The sequence below is a fragment of the Candoia aspera genome, chromosome 13 (assembly GCF_035149785.1).
Source record: "Candoia aspera isolate rCanAsp1 chromosome 13, rCanAsp1.hap2, whole genome shotgun sequence".
NCBI classification, from domain to species: Eukaryota; Metazoa; Chordata; class Lepidosauria; order Squamata; family Boidae; genus Candoia; species Candoia aspera.
Genome location: NC_086165.1, coordinates 21,050,389 through 21,069,817, shown reverse-complemented (window position 1 = coordinate 21,069,817; position 19,429 = coordinate 21,050,389). Strand labels below are relative to the sequence as shown.

General features: G+C 43.8%; 1 protein-coding gene across 4 annotated transcripts in view; it reads right to left on the bottom strand.

Annotated features, from left to right (window-relative positions):
• The window catches only part of MAP2K5 (mitogen-activated protein kinase kinase 5), a 143,370-nt gene that overhangs the window by 16,170 nt on the left and 107,771 nt on the right, over positions 1-19,429 (bottom strand). For 3 of the 4 annotated variants that reach the window (XM_063314346.1, XM_063314345.1, XM_063314347.1), the window contains 2 exons: positions 7,763-7,824; positions 5,203-5,248 (listed from right to left, as the gene is read on the bottom strand). In XM_063314346.1, the coding sequence (XP_063170416.1) occupies positions 5,203-5,248; positions 7,763-7,824 (108 nt within the window). Of the gene's footprint in view, positions 1-5,202; positions 5,249-7,762; positions 7,825-11,677; positions 12,164-19,429 lie in introns of those variants that run through there. The other variant, XM_063314348.1, reaches the window with a different exon arrangement.

Genomic DNA, 19,429 nt, shown 5'->3' with positions numbered 1-19,429 from the left:
CAAAGATGGCAAGGACCTAACAGAAGAAGAAGAGATCAAGAAAAGGTGGCAAGAATATACAGAAGACCTGTATAGGAAGGATAACAATATCGGGGATAGCTTTGACGGTGTGGTCAGTGAGCTAGAGCCAGACATCCTGAAGAGTGAGGTTGAGTGGGCCTTAAGAAGCATTGCTAATAACAAGGCAGCAGGAGACGACGGCATCCCAGCTGAACTGTTCAAAATCTTGCAAGATGATGCTGTCAAGGTAATGCATGCTATATGCCAGCAAATTTGGAAAACACAAGAATGGCCATCAGATTGGAAAAAATCAACTTATATCCCCATACCAAAAAAGGGAAACACTAAAGAATGTTCAAACTATCGAACAGTGGCACTCATTTCACATGCCAGTAAGGTAATGCTCAAGATCCTGCAAGGTAGACTTCAGCAGTTCATGGAGCGAGAATTGCCAGATGTACAGGCTGGGTTTAGAAAAGGCAGAGGAACTAGAGACCAAATTGCCAATATCCGCTGGATAATGGAAAAAGCCAGGGAGTTTCAGAAAAACATCTATTTCTGTTTTATTGACTATTCTAAAGCCTTTGACTGTGTGGACCATAACAAATTGTGGCAAGTTCTTAGTGGTATGGGGATACCAAGTCATCTTGTATGCCTCCTGAAGAATCTGTATAACGATCAAGTAGCAACAGTAAGAACAGACCACGGAACAACGGACTGGTTTAAGATTGGGAAAGGAGTACGGCAGGGCTGTATACTCTCACCCTACCTATTCAACTTGTATGCAGAACACATCATGCGACAAGCTGGTCTTGAGGAATCCAAGGCTGGAGTTAAAATCTCTGGAAGAAACATTAACAATCTCAGATATGCAGATGATACCACTTTGATGGCTGAAAGTGAAGAGGAACTGAGGAGCCTTATGATGAAGGTGAAAGAAGAAAGTGCAAAAGCTGGCTTGCAGCTAAACCTCAAAAAAACCAAGATTATGGCAACCAGCTTGATTGATAACTGGCAAATAGAGGGAGAAAATGTAGAAGCAGTGAAAGACTTTGTATTCCTAGGTGCAAAGATTACTGCAGATGCTGACTGCAGTCAGGAAATCAGAAGACGCTTAATCCTTGGGAGAAGAGCAATGACAAATCTCGATAAAATAGTTAAGAGCAGAGACATCACACTGACAACAAAGGCCCGCATAGTTAAAGCAATGGTGTTCCCTGTAGTAACATATGGCTGCGAGAGCTGGACCATAAGGAAGGCTGAGCGAAGGAAGATCGATGCTTTTGAACTGTGGTGTTGGAGGAAAATTCTGAGAGTGCCTTGGACTGCAAGAAGATCAAACCAGTCCATCCTCCAGGAAATAAAGCCAGACTGCTCACTTGAGGGAATGATATTAAAGGCAAAACTGAAATACTTTGGCCACATAATGAGAAGACAGGACACCCTGGAGAAGATGCTGATGCTAGGGAGAGTGGAAGGCAAAAGGAAGAGGGGCCGACCAAGGGCAAGATGGATGGATGATATTCTAGAGGTGACGGACTCGTCCCTGGGGGAGCTGGGGATGTTGACGACCGACAGGAAGCTCTGGCGTGGGCTGGTCCATGAAGTCACGAAGAGTCGGAAGCGACTAAACGAATAAACAACAAAAGGACATCATCATCAACACGTGGAATTAACTTTTGTACGGGCAGTCAGAGGCAGCTCTCCAATCAAAAGGTAGACAGAGCTACCCCTGGGATTAGATTTTGACGGAAGGTGCATTCACTTCGTCAAAACGTTCTCTCTGGGCATAAAGAGACTCACAAAGGAGAGAAAGCCAATCCTTTTCTTCTGTCAAATTCCTCCTCCTTGATACAAGTGTCTGCCTTGGTACACCGAAGCCAAGTCCTGGTGGACAAGGCTCCACAGAGATGTTGGAAAAGCAAATTATAAAAGATTATAAATCTAAATTAGATTTAGATTATAAATCTAATAATCAGATTATAAATCTAAAAACTGGGTTTTGGATTTCCGGTGGGGATACTTTTTTAGTTTTTTCTTTTTCTTTGTAGTTCGTTTTTCTGCAGCTTTTATCTTTGCTTGAAACTTAATAAAATTATTATATTGATAAATCCAAAAGCTTGCTTCTGGAGCCCCATTTCGTGATTTAGCTCACTTTACCAGAGGCGAAACACAGTAATATTCACTTTGCTGCCTTCCTTTATTATACTAAATTATCCATAGCATCCCAAACTATCCATGGAGCCAAGAGCCTGCACCTTTTTTTCTCATTCTACTGCTTAGGAATGACTTAGAGAGCTTGTCTCATCCGGGGAGACTTCAGAAGGCTGGCAGCATTAGCTCAATTTTCAGTTCCTGCTCCAGTTGGCCTATGCCCAATGGTTTCTCTCTTGCTCTCTCTGGCAAAGCTCAATGTGTCTGTCCAAAAGACAGACAATGCCTCATGTGGTCTTGCTAAAAGATTTTGAGAAATTCACAACTAGGATGACGTTGAAATTGGTGCCACTTGGCTGCACAGTTAAGCTGAAAATGCTACTTGAATGTATCAGCAGAGTGTAGACTTGCACCTGAGGAGAACAAGCAAGACTAGAAAAACAATTGCTGCTGTGTAAGTGGCCATCTTTTCAGCTCCACCCCCTTCCCTGATTAAAAAGAAAATCTGCCTGAAACCTTTGAAGGTCATGAAACTGTGGGTGAGAATGCCACAATCCCATGAGATTTTGGCCATTAAAAAATGCATCCCAATATAACTGGTGGGGCCTAGAACCATTGTTGCAGAGCATCATGGTCATTCTGATGCTCGCCAGAAATGTGTGGCCAGCCAGCCACAATTCTGGAATGTAAGCAAGAATCAGAACCAAATCAGGATGAATCTGGGAAATCAAGCTAGGGAACAATTCTCAATCCACTAATCCACCCTGAAAGGAAGCCAACTGCAGGTGTGGCCAAGCAAGATTTCTCACAAGTCTATAACCAAAGAGGATCTCAGCCAGACTTCTCTCCATGGGCAGAGGATCTTGTCAGTAGCGACAGGCCACGCTTGGTGGGTAAGCCGTTGTCTTGGAAGCCCGCTTTCAAAGAAGGAAAAGCAGTAAAAGTACTAAATCTTAAAAGAAGCCCAAATCTCTTTCTGAAGCTGTCATGCTTTTTTTTTTTTTAATTATTGAAGGGGGGAAAGATACTGCCTTATGAGTTGAACCAAGCACTTCAGGGCAGGTAGTTGGAAAGATATATAACTCTGCGTCTCTGTTCCTATCGGCACTCACCCCTTGGCCTCCGTCTTTATGGCTTTACACCCTGGAGTGGCGTTATAGCTTCTGAACACACACACATATATATACTGAGGGTTGTGAAGTGCGATCTGCAGATGTTTTATTTATATGTGCCAGGCCTATTGCATCACAGAAAGCATGCATTTACAAAGAGATACAGATTTTATGAAACCCCATTCTGTTGGTTTAATAGTCAAGCCACCCAGCCATAGAATAATAACGTTGTGTAAGGTAAATGCATCTCCATCTCTAGAACCTGTTCCAAGTTCTCTCAGATGTGACTAAGTGCAGGAACCTTCCAACCATCCAAAGTTAATAAAAAAAGAGGCAAATTAAGGCAGCCTCAACCAATGCTACTCAGAAATAGAATGGGTGGCGTGGAGAAAAACACCAAGTTCCACATTGTTTAGATATATCAAGTTGTTTAAATGCTCTTTCAACATCAACAGAAATTGTTGTTGTTTATTTGTTTAGTCGCTTCCGACTCTTCGTGACTTCATGGACCAGCCCACGCCAGAGCTTCCCGTTGGTCGTCAACATCCCCAGCTCCCCCAGGGACGAGTCCGTCACCTCTAGAATGTCATCCATCCATCTTGCCCTTGGTCGGCCCCTCTTCCTTTTGCCCTCCACTCTTGCCATCAGCATCTTCTCCAGGGTGTCCTGTCTTCTCATTATGCGGCCAAAGTATTTCGGTTTTGCCTTTAATATCATTCCCTCAAGTGAGCAGTCTGGCTTTATTTCCTGGAGTATGGACTGGTTGGATCTTCTTGCAGTCCAAGGCACTCTCAGAATTTTCCTCCAACACCACAGTTCCAAAGCATCTACTGGCGTTCAAATTCAAATCCAAGGCCGAACGTCTCACAAACATGAAGAAAGAGCTGGGAAGGCAGCACCTGCGATACTGGGATCAGTTCGGTGACATGCGGAACAACACTTTCCTTTTCTTTCCCCATCACTCTGTTATACTGTGGATTCCAAAGCAGTTCCACATACACACTTAGCAGTGCATGCAGCATATGCACACAGCTCCTGTTGTTTGAAGAACAGAAGCCAAAAGCACTATTCAAGGCGCAACGCTAGTTGTGTGATTTAGGGATCGTGGCCATCATCCTTTAACTTTGATAGGAACTTGGCATCTGTCTTACTTGCTTCCTATGTTTCCCATTCACCCCTCAGCCAGCAAAGACGACGTATGGCTGAACTGGTGTTGAGGTATTTAGGATCTTTATTCCTTTTTTTGTTTTTGATTGTATCCTTTTAAAAATGTTTTTTCTCATGAGCTGCCCAGAGTTATTGGGAGTCAGGTGGCATACAAATTTAATAATAATAAAAAATGAATAGATAAATAAATACATCTCATTTTAAAGAAAAACGGGAAAAAGAAACTTGTTCATCATTTCATGTTATTACTAACAGAGAGAAACAAAGGCAACTTGAGGAAATGAGGGTCTTCTCTAGAAGCCCTAGCAAGGCGCAATCTGGCTCTAGCACCCACCCGTTTCACAATGAGAATATAGAGTAGTGGATACCACAAATGCTGATACTCTTCCTAGATACTTTGTTTGGCTAGAATCTGAAATAATTTTTTTTAAAGAAGAAACCATTCAGCAAATTAAGGAAGAACCCTGAATAATCTCTATGACTGAAAGCCTCTTCTGACCCAAATGCCAGCAGGTTCCAAGAAGGCTGTGCCGATGCACGCCTGATCCCACCCCTAAATTTTACGGAAGACCATTAAGAATGATAATGAAATCATGAGATAATGCGTGTCTCAATAATGTCTGCTGGCTGCCAGCGCTGGAAGCAAAGTTTAGATTTGACATTAGTTAACTTAAGGGGGAAAAAACAAAATACAAACTTGCATGTGGCATAAACCAATACAACTTTTTGGGCTTTATGTCTCAGAGGGTGCACAGCTCGACCGACTCACCATTAATTCTTCAGGTGCTGGCCGTTCCTTCGGTTGCTTTCTCATACTGAAGACACAGAGAAAAAAGGAAGAAGTTAAGAAATGTGCACAGAACAGTGAAGATTCTTAAATATCTCATGATGCTTGACCAACAGCCATAAACCAAATCACACCAGTAACCAAGGGGGAAATTAAAGGATTGCTTTAAAGAGTGTTTTAAAACTAAAGAAAAAATATTTTCTGCTTCAATGAGCTAAGAGGGAACAAGTCATCTTCTTTCCCAATTTGCTGTAACACGTTTTTAGATGCTCACTTAGAACATTTCAGGGACTCAAACAGAACTCGGGAAGTGTGAATGTGACAAACCCTAGTCAGCCAAGATGACTCAACAGAAGCCCATACAAAACAATCCTTCTAAATAGTAGCCAAAAAGGAACTTTGTTCATTTCTGTCACTGAGTTTATTATTTTTTCTTTCTCCTGAGATGGTCCAGCTTGCAGGAGCTGCAGAATGCCTGGCTCACAAACTCCCAGGGCAGTCAGCTGCAATTTCTGTGTTCTCGTTGGGTTTTCTTTTCTTTTTTGTGAAATCCCCTTCTGTCTCCTCAGGGATTTCATCACTTTCCAGAACAGGCACTTACAGTTTGAGCTTTCCAATGATTTGCAATGGTTAACTCTGCAATCGTGCAACTGCCCTCTTTTCTCCTTTGCAGTGGTCGGGAGAGAAAAAGCCAGAAGGATCCTGGATTATTATTTAATTACTACACTACAGATTCTTAAAAGGCAAATGAGGGGTAGGGTACAGGATGGGAATTGTGTGGGGCCCCCAGAGTTGCTCCTGCACAACTGGCCAAGCACCGCTCTGCTGTCATGCCCGTTCATTTTGGAATCCTGGCCGCAGCACCAGCTCCCTGTGCGGGTTCCTTCTCTGCAAAGCCCAACTGAGGGTTGCATTCTTGCAAGCTGTTCTAAGCCACCTTGGCAACACGCTTAATCTGACATTCCAAAGTAGCTGGGTCTTGTGGGAGAACGAGGCTATTATGTGCTATCATTTATGCCTCCACCTGACATCTGTGGACGTATCTGTAGAGGTTAGCCCTCCTCCTGCCTCAATTAAAAAATATAAAAACAATATGCTTTCTGATTAATCTCTGGGTACAAGTGGAAAGGTACAGCAAGATAGATCACCAATAGTTCGAGCTTTACCACAGAAATCTAATCTACCCCAAAGTGGATCAGTCTTATAATAAACATAAGCCTTGTATTTATTATTTCAATTAACAATAGTCACACTGCTCATTCCTTCTCTTTCCCTCTCTCTTTAAAAAAAAAAACACCTCCCTTTGGAATATTCCAGGAGAGGCCTCCGTCATCAGCATTTATTCAAATGCTTCTCCCACTTGGTTGCCTCCTTGGAAGTTAATTCTATTGACATTAGTCAAACTTTTACTTGCAAAGGAAAGGAAAATTAGAACAAAGAAAAGTGCTGGGGGGGTCAGTTTTGATTGCCAGCATCAATATTTTTCAACACCGATATTCCTGTTAGTACTGCAAGTGCCTGGCCCAATTCTGTGTGGTGCTGAGAGTAATCTTCTTTTATTAGCTTCGGGTATAGCTTTGAAACACCTCTCACTCCCATCCCTTCTGCAACAGAGATTAGATCTCTAGTTTGTTTAAAAGTGGTGCAACTTTATTGGTATAACAGATGTCTTTCTCCTTATAACACAGGGTTATTACTATATTTTAGTAAGTGTATGCCTAGGTGTGTGGCTGTTTTGCTTTCCATTCTTATACTAAATTATGCTATTTTGTTGGCGAAGAAAAATAAATTCTTGATCAAACCCACCACATTTAGACCAAGTTCAATCTCGCTTGTCCTTTTGGCACTTGTTTATGAGCCTTCCATATGAACGAGGCATTAAAACACGTCTTTGCTACAGTGAGTTAACCTTTTGGTGCTCAGGAGATTCTGACTTCAAACTATATCCATTTCCTTTTAATGGTGCTGCTTAATTTAAGGACTGTTCCCCACTTAACAAGGCAGTGTGACTGGAAGAATGAAAACATGCCCTACAGTGTGGTTTAAAAGATGCACCCCCCAAAGACAGACCCCATAACATTTCTTCCAAATGAAAAGCCCACAAATTAATCAAGTGTGCCATTTAGACCACTTTAAAAGCCGAGCCTATTTTTCTAAGCAAGATGAGAAACGCTTGAATAATAGAGTTATAAATATGATTATCTATCATCCCTCTTCAAGTGATTCCAAACACATGCGTGTGTGCATGTACAAATGCGCAGCACTGGTTCTCGGAGCATACATCCGGGTTCCCAGTTGTTTATTAAAAAGGGGGTGGGGGCAAAAATGTCCCCCCTCCAAAGTACTTTTATGACCCTTTGTGTAAATAACGTTTACATAATTTAAACAGTTTGCTCAGCTTTGCTGGCCCAGCTGGCCAAGCCCTGCCAAGTCCCCGGAGGCCTGGAAGGATTCAGAGAAAGCCATAAGGTCCTGTGATACGGGGAGTTAATGGCATGTATCGTTTACATGAAGGCAAGGCACATTTGCAAACGGAGCTTACCATTGAGTGATGAAGTGTACAAACGGCTCCGAGAACTCCCCAACCGGAAGGACGGGAGATTCCTGCAAGCCGGTTTTGGCCAGGGGTGGGGGAGAGGGCGAGGGGGGAGGAGGGGAGAAAAAGAACAGGAAAGCGTGAGTCCAAATTGTAAATTGCGCAGTCGTTCTCTGACAGAAAACAAACGAGAACAGTTAAAAAAAAACAAATAAAAGGAAACCCTGCATTTAAAAGTAATGAGTGTTACACAGTGGGTAAAACACATAGAAATCAGACCAAGAGGAAGTCGAAAACGGACAATGATAGCCACGGGGCAGGAAAGAAGGTAGCAAAAGTGTAAATGAGAAATTAATGATTATTTAAGTAACACCCAAATGGTCTTGTAATTAACAAAGAGCTGGGAAATTATTCTTGTGTTGACCTTCGCTTCCTCCATCATAGTCGCTATTTATTTACACTTAGCAATCCCAAATCTTGTTAGATTTAAGCAGAAGAGGCCAAGGGTGTATAAAGAACTTAAAAACGGGGAGCTGAGCTAATTAACGACGGATCCAACAGGAAGAGAAGCCCCAGATAGGTTCCGCAACCGGGGGGGGGGGGCGCATTATCCGAAGGGGAAGGGAGAGGCACAAACCAAGCAGGCTCTGCTGTGCTCCCGCCCAGAACGACGGAGAGACTTGCCAGCGTTTATAGTGTAACAGCTCAGGATATAATGAAATTGCACTGTGGAGGACTTTAACAGGCATCTCATTAGTCCTACAGTTGGAACAAGAGAGCCACATCGAACAGGAATCAGCTGCAAATGACTCGCTTCTCATCTATTCTCATTTGCTATTAAAAATATCTTTCGGCAGCTTTTGCCACTGTTCCCCCCACCACCTTACCCCCGCTCCGTCCCCGAGTGCTCTGCAAAGTATGATGCATGCACCTATTTAAATTAACAAAGGAATGACTTATTTTAATCTCGCCGTGCCTTGCCTGTTTTGGCCGTTTGCGAGAGCCATCTATCATCTCACACAACCTTCTAATGCTGCAGGCAAGAAACTCAGAGTGTGTAACGTTTGGTGGGAGCCAAACAATTCCTCTCGCACACAACTGTGTCAAATGCATGTGTGGGGTTCATCAGGGAGGGTTGCGAGGGAAATAGCTTGGATGTGATGGGGAGAAGGGGAAAAAATTTAAAAAGGAGAGAGGAGAGGAGGAGGAGGAGGTTCAAAGCCCCTCAACAAACACGTGTGTGTGCATGTCATTCGCAATGGCGGCAGGGAAAAGCAACCACTGAGCTGCCGAAGTGATTAGTAAATATACATATAATTGCGACGGCCCAATTATCAGAAAAATGAGAGTGGTAATTACAAGATAGAAAATTAACTAGAACTCTTATTAAGGCTTTGTTTCCAATTCAAACAAACAGAAATTACAGCAAAACACAATTAAATCAAAAGTAACTGAAGAGTAAACGGCGACAAGATTCTGAAGGTTGCCTTTGACACGCGTTTTGCAGGCTGCACGGTGGCTGAACAAACAGGGGAAGGTACGCTTGGGAAGCTCCTCTTGCCTAATAGCCCTGCAAGGAGGCGGAGGGAGGGACTCGCCTCCTGATGCTTAGAAGCAGACCTTCAAAGGGCTTCAGGTCTTTCTCTTCCACAATAGTCTTTACAACAAACCTAAAAGGCAGACCTGCTCATACGGCAGATGGGAGGGGTTTTGCAGACCCCTGTGAAATTTGCAAGTGATGATCTGGGGACATCCATTGGGGATCCACTGGTCCCCCATCTAGGAAGCCTCTTGGCCCCAGCAGAGCAGACAAGACCTCCCTCTATTAGAGGCCCTAAACTGATCCAGCTTTGGGGCCCCTAATCAGGCGCCCATGGGGCCTTAAGTTCTGCAGTGGTTATCTTGGTAGCTGCCAGCCTCCCTGTCCCACTTGATGGCCTTTTAAAATAATTTCTTCTTTAACCTGGGAGGCTAGTCTGTAGACCCCCTTCTTCTTTCCCACCCTGCCTCTGAGCTACACACGTGCACAGCCTGAGCGATGCACAAGGTTGATGCAGCTTGAGAAGCTGGTCTCAGTCCATTTTTCCTGCACACATGTGGGCCTTCCCTTGTTTCCTAATGGACAGGTATCTTGTTCTGTTTCTTTGAGCAGGATCAATTTGTTTTCTATGCCAATGTTTTTTGCTGTTTGCTGGGGAGGCAGACACTGAATTCATCAAGTGACTTGTTGTTTTTTGTTTTTTTTAATAAAAGTGGTTCCCCCAAAGCAGTGTTTCTCAGGCTTAGCCATTTTAGGATGTGTGGACTTCAACTCCCAGAATTCCCCAGCCAGCATTGCTGGCTGGGGTATTCTGGGAGTTGAAGTCCACACTTCTTAAAATGGCTAAGCCTGAGAAACATTGCCCCAAAGCGTTGCCTTATAATTGGGTCCTGAGCAAGTATCTTTCCTTTTAGCCTCACCAGTTTCCCTTCTTGGACAGGTGCCACCACCACAGCAGCCACTTTGCAAATGGCCACGTCCCTCCCCCCATGGGAGCCATTTTGTGAGAGCCCCCTCATGAACTCTCATGAATCCGAACTAGGCCCAGTAACTCCTGACTGCGCTTGCTGAAGGATCTTGTGCAGGGCTGGTGCCTCTGCCTCCTCCGTCATCTTCACAGGAACTCTCCTGAGGGGAGACGTCTGGCTGAGGGCCAAGCCTGAGTTTTTGGCTCCAGCAAGATCTGAACCCGAAATTTCCAACACCTTTTGGGGGATGTACAAATCACAATAGCGAGGATTCAAACTGTCCCCACTGCAGGTTCTCCTAACACTCCCTGTTCTCCACTCAAGGTCCTACACGCCTCCTGAGAAGCTGATGGCAGCAATGCTACTTCTTACAGAGGCCACCCACCTACTCCTCTGAATGCTGGCAGGACAAACGCAGAGACGCGCCATTCGGGGTGGCATTGATGGTGGCGGGAGTGTTTTGAGTGATTGCCTCTACCTTGTGAATAATGAACGGTTCAAGAAGGTCAACCCATTACAACAGAAGCTGTTTAATTATTAATTATGCACCATCTCTGAGCAAAAGGACAAGTTCAGAATGTTTAATATGTGGGAAACTCCATCCAGACCCTGGTGTGGCATTTTGCTATTAGCACTCGTCAGCAAGGCGCTCAAGCAGAACGAGCAGAGTGCGGAGCAGAAAATCTGAGGGGGGAGGAAGAGAGGAGGTTGAACTCTAAACTCCCTCCCTAATATTTAATTTGTGGAAGTGACAGCCCTCCAGCTCCCGAGTTGAGCCACGTGACCAAAGGGGACGGAAGTGGCCGATTTTGGGTTTGTCCACAGGGTGCCATGCTCAGACACGTGTAGGAAGCTTTGCCAGAGGATTCCTTAGACACCTTTGATCCTTTTCCTTAATGCTTTGGATCACACAGACATACAGCTGATTAAACAAGGCCTCCAGATTTTAATTATTTACTTGATTATGTATGATTTACTTGATCTATACATTTATAGAATTATCATTGTATTTGGTTCTGTTCGAAGTGAACATTCTAGGCAAGTTCCAATTTAAATCAGCACAGCCATACCCACACGCGCATACTAAGTACAAGAGATAAAACAAGTAAATTAAAACATGAATAATAAAATAATTAACTATTAAAGGCCTGGGAAAAGAGATGTGTCTTTACCTAGTTTCTAAAGGAAGAGAATGGGTGGTGGTTCAAACTAGCAGAGGGTGCCTTCCACTGTGGGGACAACAGAGGTTGGTCCCTGAGGTCCAAGACCTGCCTGTTTTCTTTCTGATTCATTCCCTAAACTCCTCCATTTCAAAGAGGAGATATCTGTGTAGGTTCAGGAACACAGAGCTTAAAAAAAGTTTTTAAAAAGCTTTAAAAAAATGCCTATTTGCGTGCACATGTGTATACCTGTGCTAGAAAACTGTGCACCCATCCTGCCTTTGGATGCTCTGATGAGTCCACCCACAGGAGAAGACAGGGCAAGACGGACCACGTGGGCAGAAGCTGACGTGAGCCACACTTTCAAGGGCTCTCCAGCATCCATAAGAGGGCAGGTTGCCCAGAAATAATCGGATTCACTGCTTCAAAGCTCTCCATTGTCCTGCTCTGCTTGAAGGACACCCGTGAGCTGGCCCAGTTTCAGATTTTCAAAGGCGGTAGGCAGATTGTAGCAGAAAAACTTTATGGTGGTGGTCCCAGTGATCAAAGAGCTATTGCTTAGACTCCTTTGATCCCTTCCCTTATATCTCTGATCAGCAAGTTCCCCATAATTTCCCCAGTATACAACTGGTCCAGAAGAGGCAGGGCTACAATCATCGTGCCAGGAGTTTATATCATGTATTACCTACTCAATATATGTCTCACAGACAATATTTTCTTCCTGCAAGAAGGTTTCTTACTAGAATACGGTGAGAAACAAGTAAATACGTTAATTAAATGCTACCAATGAACAACCATAGGGGATACCACCTGGAAGATTCAGGACCAACCCAGCTTCTCGGAGCACTACCCCAGAATGAGAATGGGGGACAGGAGGAGGACAGCAGTTGGAAAGGGATAATGAGGTAGCCACCGAGGGCCCCCAGCCCATCACCTTCCTCAGGGTTAAACTAATTGTTAAAAAGCGGCCTTCAAACTCTTTTCCCAATTTCTAGCAGGAGACAAATGTTAAGGTCTGTCAGAGGAGGTTCTATGAAAGATAGGCGGGCTGAGTCACAAAGTTTTCTTGTTTGAGGTGTGGGCAGATCCACACAATGCTGCTCAGAACAAGCTCCACATATCCATTTAGTCACAGGAAGGACCTCACTGGAGAGGAGTGAGACTGCACAATCGCTGCGCTTTTTGGCTTCTGGAACACACTTCCAAAGGTTTTAGTGCCACAGACTCCTTTCAGTGTCAGCTTATCTGCTAGATCTTTTGCCTGTTGCAAGGGCACTGAGGTCCTACTCTAGGGCAGGCTGGGAAAACCTGAGCTGGAGTCTTGGCTTGCTAGCTGATGGGGTTTTTTAAGTGGGGGGACTGACGTTGAATAGATGTTCCTCATGACCGTCTGGACTGGCGGTATGATTATGTGCACCTAGAACACACTCAACACTTCCTTGGCTTTGTGTCTCATGGCAGGAGAAGAGCAGGAATGTTTCCTTCAGAAGGTTTGTCCACCATTACTGGACTTCTTATTAAGGCCCCACAACCCTGCCAACTTTTAAGAAATGGTGCTGGGACTCCCAAGGAACCAGTTTGGAAATTGACACTGACGGCTGCCGCTGGTTTTCCCCAAACCATAGACCTGTCATTGCATCACCTTTGCTACCGAAAGCTTGGCAGCCTGGGTGCTTCTCTTCCCTCATCCTTTTCATTCCTGGGAGGGCACCGTGCCTTGAAACCCCTACCAGGACCTGGATCTACCACAAGGCCTCTTTGAAGTGCTGAGCCTGTTTGTTGCTTGCTTTCGTCCTGTGCAGTCTTACTGCGTTTTCATAAAACGTTGCTGCACATAGTCAAGCATGTCCACTGACACCTGCAAGATTGAGTTTTTAGGAACCCTTAAATGAGTTTGGCCTCTTGGGAAGGTTTCTCTCTCTGGTTGGTCTAAAGGTAATTATTCAGCTATTCCTAGCTGTAGTTTCTCCTTGTTTCTATCTAGCCTTTGAATCTTGCATGTAGGTAAGGTCATAGTTTCAGGCTCCATTAAAGAGAACAGCATAGGGTGGAAGTAATGATAGATACATTCATTCTGACACTTGACTCTCTTCGCTACAAATATATTTAATATCAGAGAAAAGAAAATGTATGGTGAAGTTTGCATTTCACATTCTTCTCTATTTCTGGAAGTGTTTGAAAGTGCTTTGGCAAAAGGGATGCGTGATATCAGAAACAAGCCAGGGCTGACAGCTGCGCCAGTCTAAGTGACCTAAAGCAGCTGAGAATCTCTTGAAGAGCCACCAACTTTTTGGTGTTGCTGGACAAGGGACTGCCTTTCAGATCTGTCTGTCTGTAGCCGCTTCGCAAAACCCTCCTAACCGAGTTTCGTGGCCCTGTGAGACCAACCCCCAGTCCACCAAGAAATGTCTTTTGTCCCCATGAGGGATTTGATCCTGAAACAGCAGAGAACAGCACAGGTAAGTACTGCTGGTGAGTCTGATCAGATAGGCTCTCCATCTCTTCCAATCCAGGTTGAGCCCATCTTTTTAAGTGGGTCACCAGCCAGGGCTGCTCTCTCTTCAGCAAGAGAGAAGAACAGGAGAGAAGCAAAATGTTGATGGGTCTGCTGACCAGAAGGGGGCAAGTGAGCAAAACAGAGAGGACCAAGATGACTAGCCTTAGAAGCGGGAAAGCCAACTAGAGAGAGAACCAGTACCACAGCTCTAAACATCTAGAGGTGCAAAAAGACTACAGGTAGTTCTTGTTTAGTGACTGCCTTGTACAGCAATTGTTTGCAGTTACGATGGTGATGAAAAAGTAATTTTGTGACCAGTCCTCGCATTTACAGCCTTCACAGGTCTGTAAAGCAAAGGAAAGCTAAAGTCAGATCATAAGCACAGCTGTGGTTTCACTTAATGACCACTTTGCTTAACAACTGAGTTGCCAGTCCCACTGTGGTCGCTAAACGAGGACCATGTGTACTATTTTTATTGTGCTCCTGAATTCAGCTGGCTTCCTCATAACACAAGGACTTTCATCCAAGAGGTGCTGTACCCTTCTGTGAAGCACTCAGTTCTTCTTCCAGTTACTTTAGCAATTTGTTGGGAGTTTTTTCCAAATACCAATACCAGCCACAACTGCTGTAACTGGTTATTTGGAGGCCTGCTGCACCTAAATGCCTGCAGATAACAATGAATGTTCAAAATTAATAGCCCTAGATAGACCTGTCTTCCAGAAATTTATCCAATTCCTTTCTAAAGCCATCCAAATTACTGGTGGTCAACATCTATCATGGTAATGAATCCTGCAGGTTAATTATATGCTGTGTGAAGAACTGTTTCCTTTTGACTGGTCTATGTCTCTGTCCAGTGTAGTGCATATACCCCCTAGTTGGTGAGATGTAGGAAAGTGTGTGTTAATTTGCAAGGTTGTCACTAACTCAGGGATTCTAGTTTGCAGGAAGTAGCACAGCTACGCTTGCAGGAAAACCGGGGTTTGGTTGTTCCTGTGTCATACCGGGGAAGCTGACCGGTACCGTCTTTGCCATTCGCAGGGAATGCTGCCTACAGGACAGGTGCAACTAACGCTGGTAGCCTGAAAGCAGGGATGGTGCTTGGTGATACGTTAAGCTCTAGTGAATGGTGAAAATAAAAGAACCAAAGACGAGTTTTTGGGAAAAAGTACAATTCTGAAAGAATGCAATCCAGGTATCCTAACAGCCAGGAACCACGCTGAGACAAGGAATAGGTCTCTAGTGTTTATTTACTGCTACATAACAGAGAATCCTAACAACTGAAGAAGCGTGGGAAAACCCAGACAGATAAACCCCAAAGACTAAGGCGGGCCCGTTCTGTGTCTCTTTGAATGGCCACCTAATTCCTCAGTGCTACGCATGCGCTTTACAGCCTGGATGGGAGCCCCCTGCTCGCCATCCTCACTCATGACACCAGGTGGGAAAAATTATTTTGCTATCTGACATGTGAATGGGTAGGTGGGAACAAAACAGGAGCGCAGAAAAAGTTATTGAACCATCCGGAGACCCAAGAATAAATGATAAGGGTGCTATCTGGTGACTATCTGCTTAGAAAAAGGCCCGTTTTAAGTGGGCGAGTTAGGCCTAAGTCACCTCATATACACGCACAGCAAAGGAAGGAATATAGGTCCAAAGGCATAGTATGCACAATTTATGGTGAAAGACTGAATTAGTGAAAGATACAAGGGTAGTGAGAGTCCTGAATCTGATCTTTGATGGTGTCAAGAGTGGGTCTTGGGGGAAAAATGGACCATGGGAGAAAAGGGAAGAAATGAAAGAAATGACAATGGAAGAAGAACGACTGCAGGAAGGGGAAGTGTGAATGCTACACGAAACACATTAGAAGCAGACAGACGAGTCTCCCAACTGAACAAATGGAAAACGGATGTAAGGATGGGATTACAAAGTGCCACAGAACTGTATGGAATTACATGAGCAGGAACTATGAAAAAGGGTGCTTGGTGGAAGTGAAAGAGGCTATATGTCAGCCCTAGCAGGTAGACTAGACTAACAGACACCGTGCAGACCTAAAGCTACTTTTATTAGAATAGCTATAGTAACAGAATCTTGCAAGTCTGAACGTGTTACCTTTCTTCCCTCTTTTAACTTAATGAGAATGGTTGGAGGGGGGATGTCTGTCTGAGGTGTTTTTGCAAATTACGTTCTTAGCCTGGGCTCAAGTTTTATCTGATTGTTGCCTTGATAGTGGGCCTTCCCTTTGTCCTTCAAGGCCATCCTCTTTAATCACTATGCTGTGGTTAAGGGGAAAAGGTATATAAGATTGCTGTAAAAATGAGGCTGACAGTAAGATACCATATAAGGTGCAATTAAAGAAAATCATGGGTGCAAAGAATGTAGTCAAACAGAGCAAGGGAAGTTCAAAATTAAAATAAACAGAGAATATGCAGAGCAGTTGTGATGGAAATAGAAAAATGTTTTGGAAGTGAGTGAAGAGGACTACAGAAGGAGCCTCCAAGAGAGTGAATGAAAAAATAAAAATAATGAAATTATTTGGGATGAAACTCAAATGAGGGAAATTTATTTATTTATTTATTTTTCAAATTTTGTTACTGCCCATCTCCCCCAAAAGAGGGACTCTGGGCGGTTTACAATAAAATTAATACTGTAACAATAAACATTAAAATCCCCTAAAAAGTAAAAACAAGTTATTGGAAGGAATATTATAAACATTTATACAGGAAAAATAATGATATATTGAAGAGTGGAATTGAAACAAATGGTATAAATGTTAGTTTCCAAGAAATAATTGATGAACAGGAAGTAATGAATGTTGTGAAAATCTTGAAAATTGGTGAGGCTGCAGGTGTAGATGGATAACTGGAGAGATGATAAAATACGGATGTGGTTTGCTTAGGGAGTGGCTTTGTGATTCACTTAACGTGTGTGTGAAGACTGCATCTGTTCCTGACGATTGAAAGAATGTTGTTATTTTCTCATCACAGAAAGGGAAAGCATAAGAAGAGTAAATGCAAAACCTACAGGGGAAGTGGTTGTTAAGTATGCCTGGAAAGACTTTACCACATTTTTGATGGAAAGGGTACAAGAGGAGCAATGAGCAGAATCTGGGAAGTGCAGTATGGCTTTATGGCAGGCAGAGGGTTTTGCTTTTCAGCAGTCACTGAGAAACAGACGAATAAGAGAAAGCAAGTTTGTTGCATGTTGATTGAGAGAAAGTGTATAATAAAGTTAATAGGCTTGAATCTTGAAAAAGTTTGTGTGAATATGGAGTTGAAGATTGGTGCTGAGTGTGCTAAGAGCAGTACGTGAGGAAAGAAGTAACATGTGAGAATAAATGGAATGCTTAATGAGTAGTTCAATAATGAGCATGGATAATACATGTGTGAAATCCTCTTGGTTGCTTCATGTACGTATTTATGGAAAAATGTAAAATAAATGTTTGTGATAACAATAGAGGTGCATTGGCTGGGAACATGAATGAATTTTTTTTGTATGCAGATGTTCTGCTGCTGGCTGAGAACTGGAACAATTTGCAGCAAATGTTAGATGTACTGTATAATGCAACAAGGAGTAAACATCTGAACATTAAAGTATCAAATACCAAGGTAGGTGTGTTTCCCAGGAACAATGGAGTAAACATCTGCAAGTTAAAGATAAATGGTGAAAAACTAGAGAAAATAGATTAATTTATGGATCATGGTAGAATGTTTACTAAAGATGGAAAAATGGATGGAGAGATTTTAAGATGTGCACATGTTAGTAGAAGCTGGCAGGTAGTATGCAATTCTTTGAGAAATGAATGTTTGTCAAAAGAAGTGAAAATGGCTGTGTATAAGAGTGTGCTTCTACGCACTTTGCTGTATGGAAGTGAGTGTTGTCAGGAGAATGGAATGGTATTTAAGAGGTATGTGTGGTTGAACAAGAAAGATAAGGTCAAGAATGAATGCAGGCTGAATGCAAAGTGAGTGACCAATATAAAAGAATCACTTTTAGGGATATGTCAAGGCAGTTTGATCATGTAGAGAATGGGAATCTAATTGCAAAAGACTTAAATGAAGGAACAGTGAATGGGTCAAGAGGAAGGGAAAGAATGAGAAAACTGTGGTTAGATGAAGTTGATGAGATCTGTATAAAGAGAGAGGTGATTAGCTTAGAGAACAAAAGACAATATCTGAAGTGGCTTAACGACATGGATGGTTTACAAGGACAGAAAGGAATAAAGAGGTATAGCGAGCAGGGTAGGTAATGTACAGTATCTAGCTTTATCTACGTTTTCCATTCTTCTTACTTCATGCCTTTAACTTCTTTGGCTTACTATTTCTTCCCCCTTTTTTTGCACAACGGACAGGGAGTTGTGCGACTGGGCAAGTACTGGCCCTAAGAGAAGGAGAGAAACTTTCTCATGTCATGCACGATTTTATACATTTCAATCCCGTTCCCCCCTTGGTGGCTTTTTTCTAAGCTAAAGGTACTCTAGGCTTTTCCTGCAAGGCATTTGAGCTAGCTGCTCATGTCGGTTTCCTTCTTCTGCACTTTCTCCAGCTCCGTTATCCCCTTTTCCAAGTATTGTGACCAGAACAGCAATTCCCAAATGCCAAGTTCTCACTGCAAAGCATCTGGACTCGCTTTCCTCTGGAGGCCTCCCCAATGGGATCTCAGGCATCGCAAGATTTCTCGGTCAGAAAAAGACTGACTCCTGGACCACGTCCCGGCATTTAACATGCGTGTCGGAAATGGTGCATCACCACTCCCAAGTTTGGGAGGAAGCCTGCTAGACAAGTGCAGCTGCAGACGGGAGCAACTCGGCTCCCCTTGCCCTTGAGTTTCAGGCTCTCTGCAGCCCTCATTTGCTCTAACAAAGTTGGCGCACAGGGGAGCATTTGGCCCAAGATCATCAGTCTTAGAACACTAAACACTTTTAATAGCTGAGACTTGCGTTATCACGGATATACTGAAAACAACAGCAGCTGCAACATATCGGAAAGCAAGCAGACTTTTTCTCATGAGGTCCTTATTTAGAAAGAGACACAGACATAAGCCCATTAAGTGGGGACAATTATTCTCCCCCAACAGGGCTGCATCTTAAAAAGAGCCGAGGGAGGAAGCGGGAAGAGAATGAGGCAGGCACTGAGGGAAACAAAATCTGTAGGGCACCCACCAGGCCTGAGGAGAAATGGAAATAATCTACTGCTGAAGGCAGGGAGCCTAGAAGCCAGCACGGCTTTCATTGCGCCATTCCGCATCGCGTGTCGCCCAGAAGCAGGTGGCGCTCCTTGGAACTCGCTCTCGAGCATCTCACACGCCCAAGAAGAGAAGCTCACAGTGCTCATGACTGGAGGGAGGAAGCTGGGAGGGCGAGCAGGGCATCTGTCAAGAAAAATACCAGGGGCCGGAAAAGCAGCAAGTGCAACAGAAGAATGGCCAGGAGAAGTCACTGGACCTGTTGGCAGGCGTCTTTTGGAAAGCCGAAGGGCCTTTTGGACACAGGGAGGTTTTAGATGACGCTCAGCG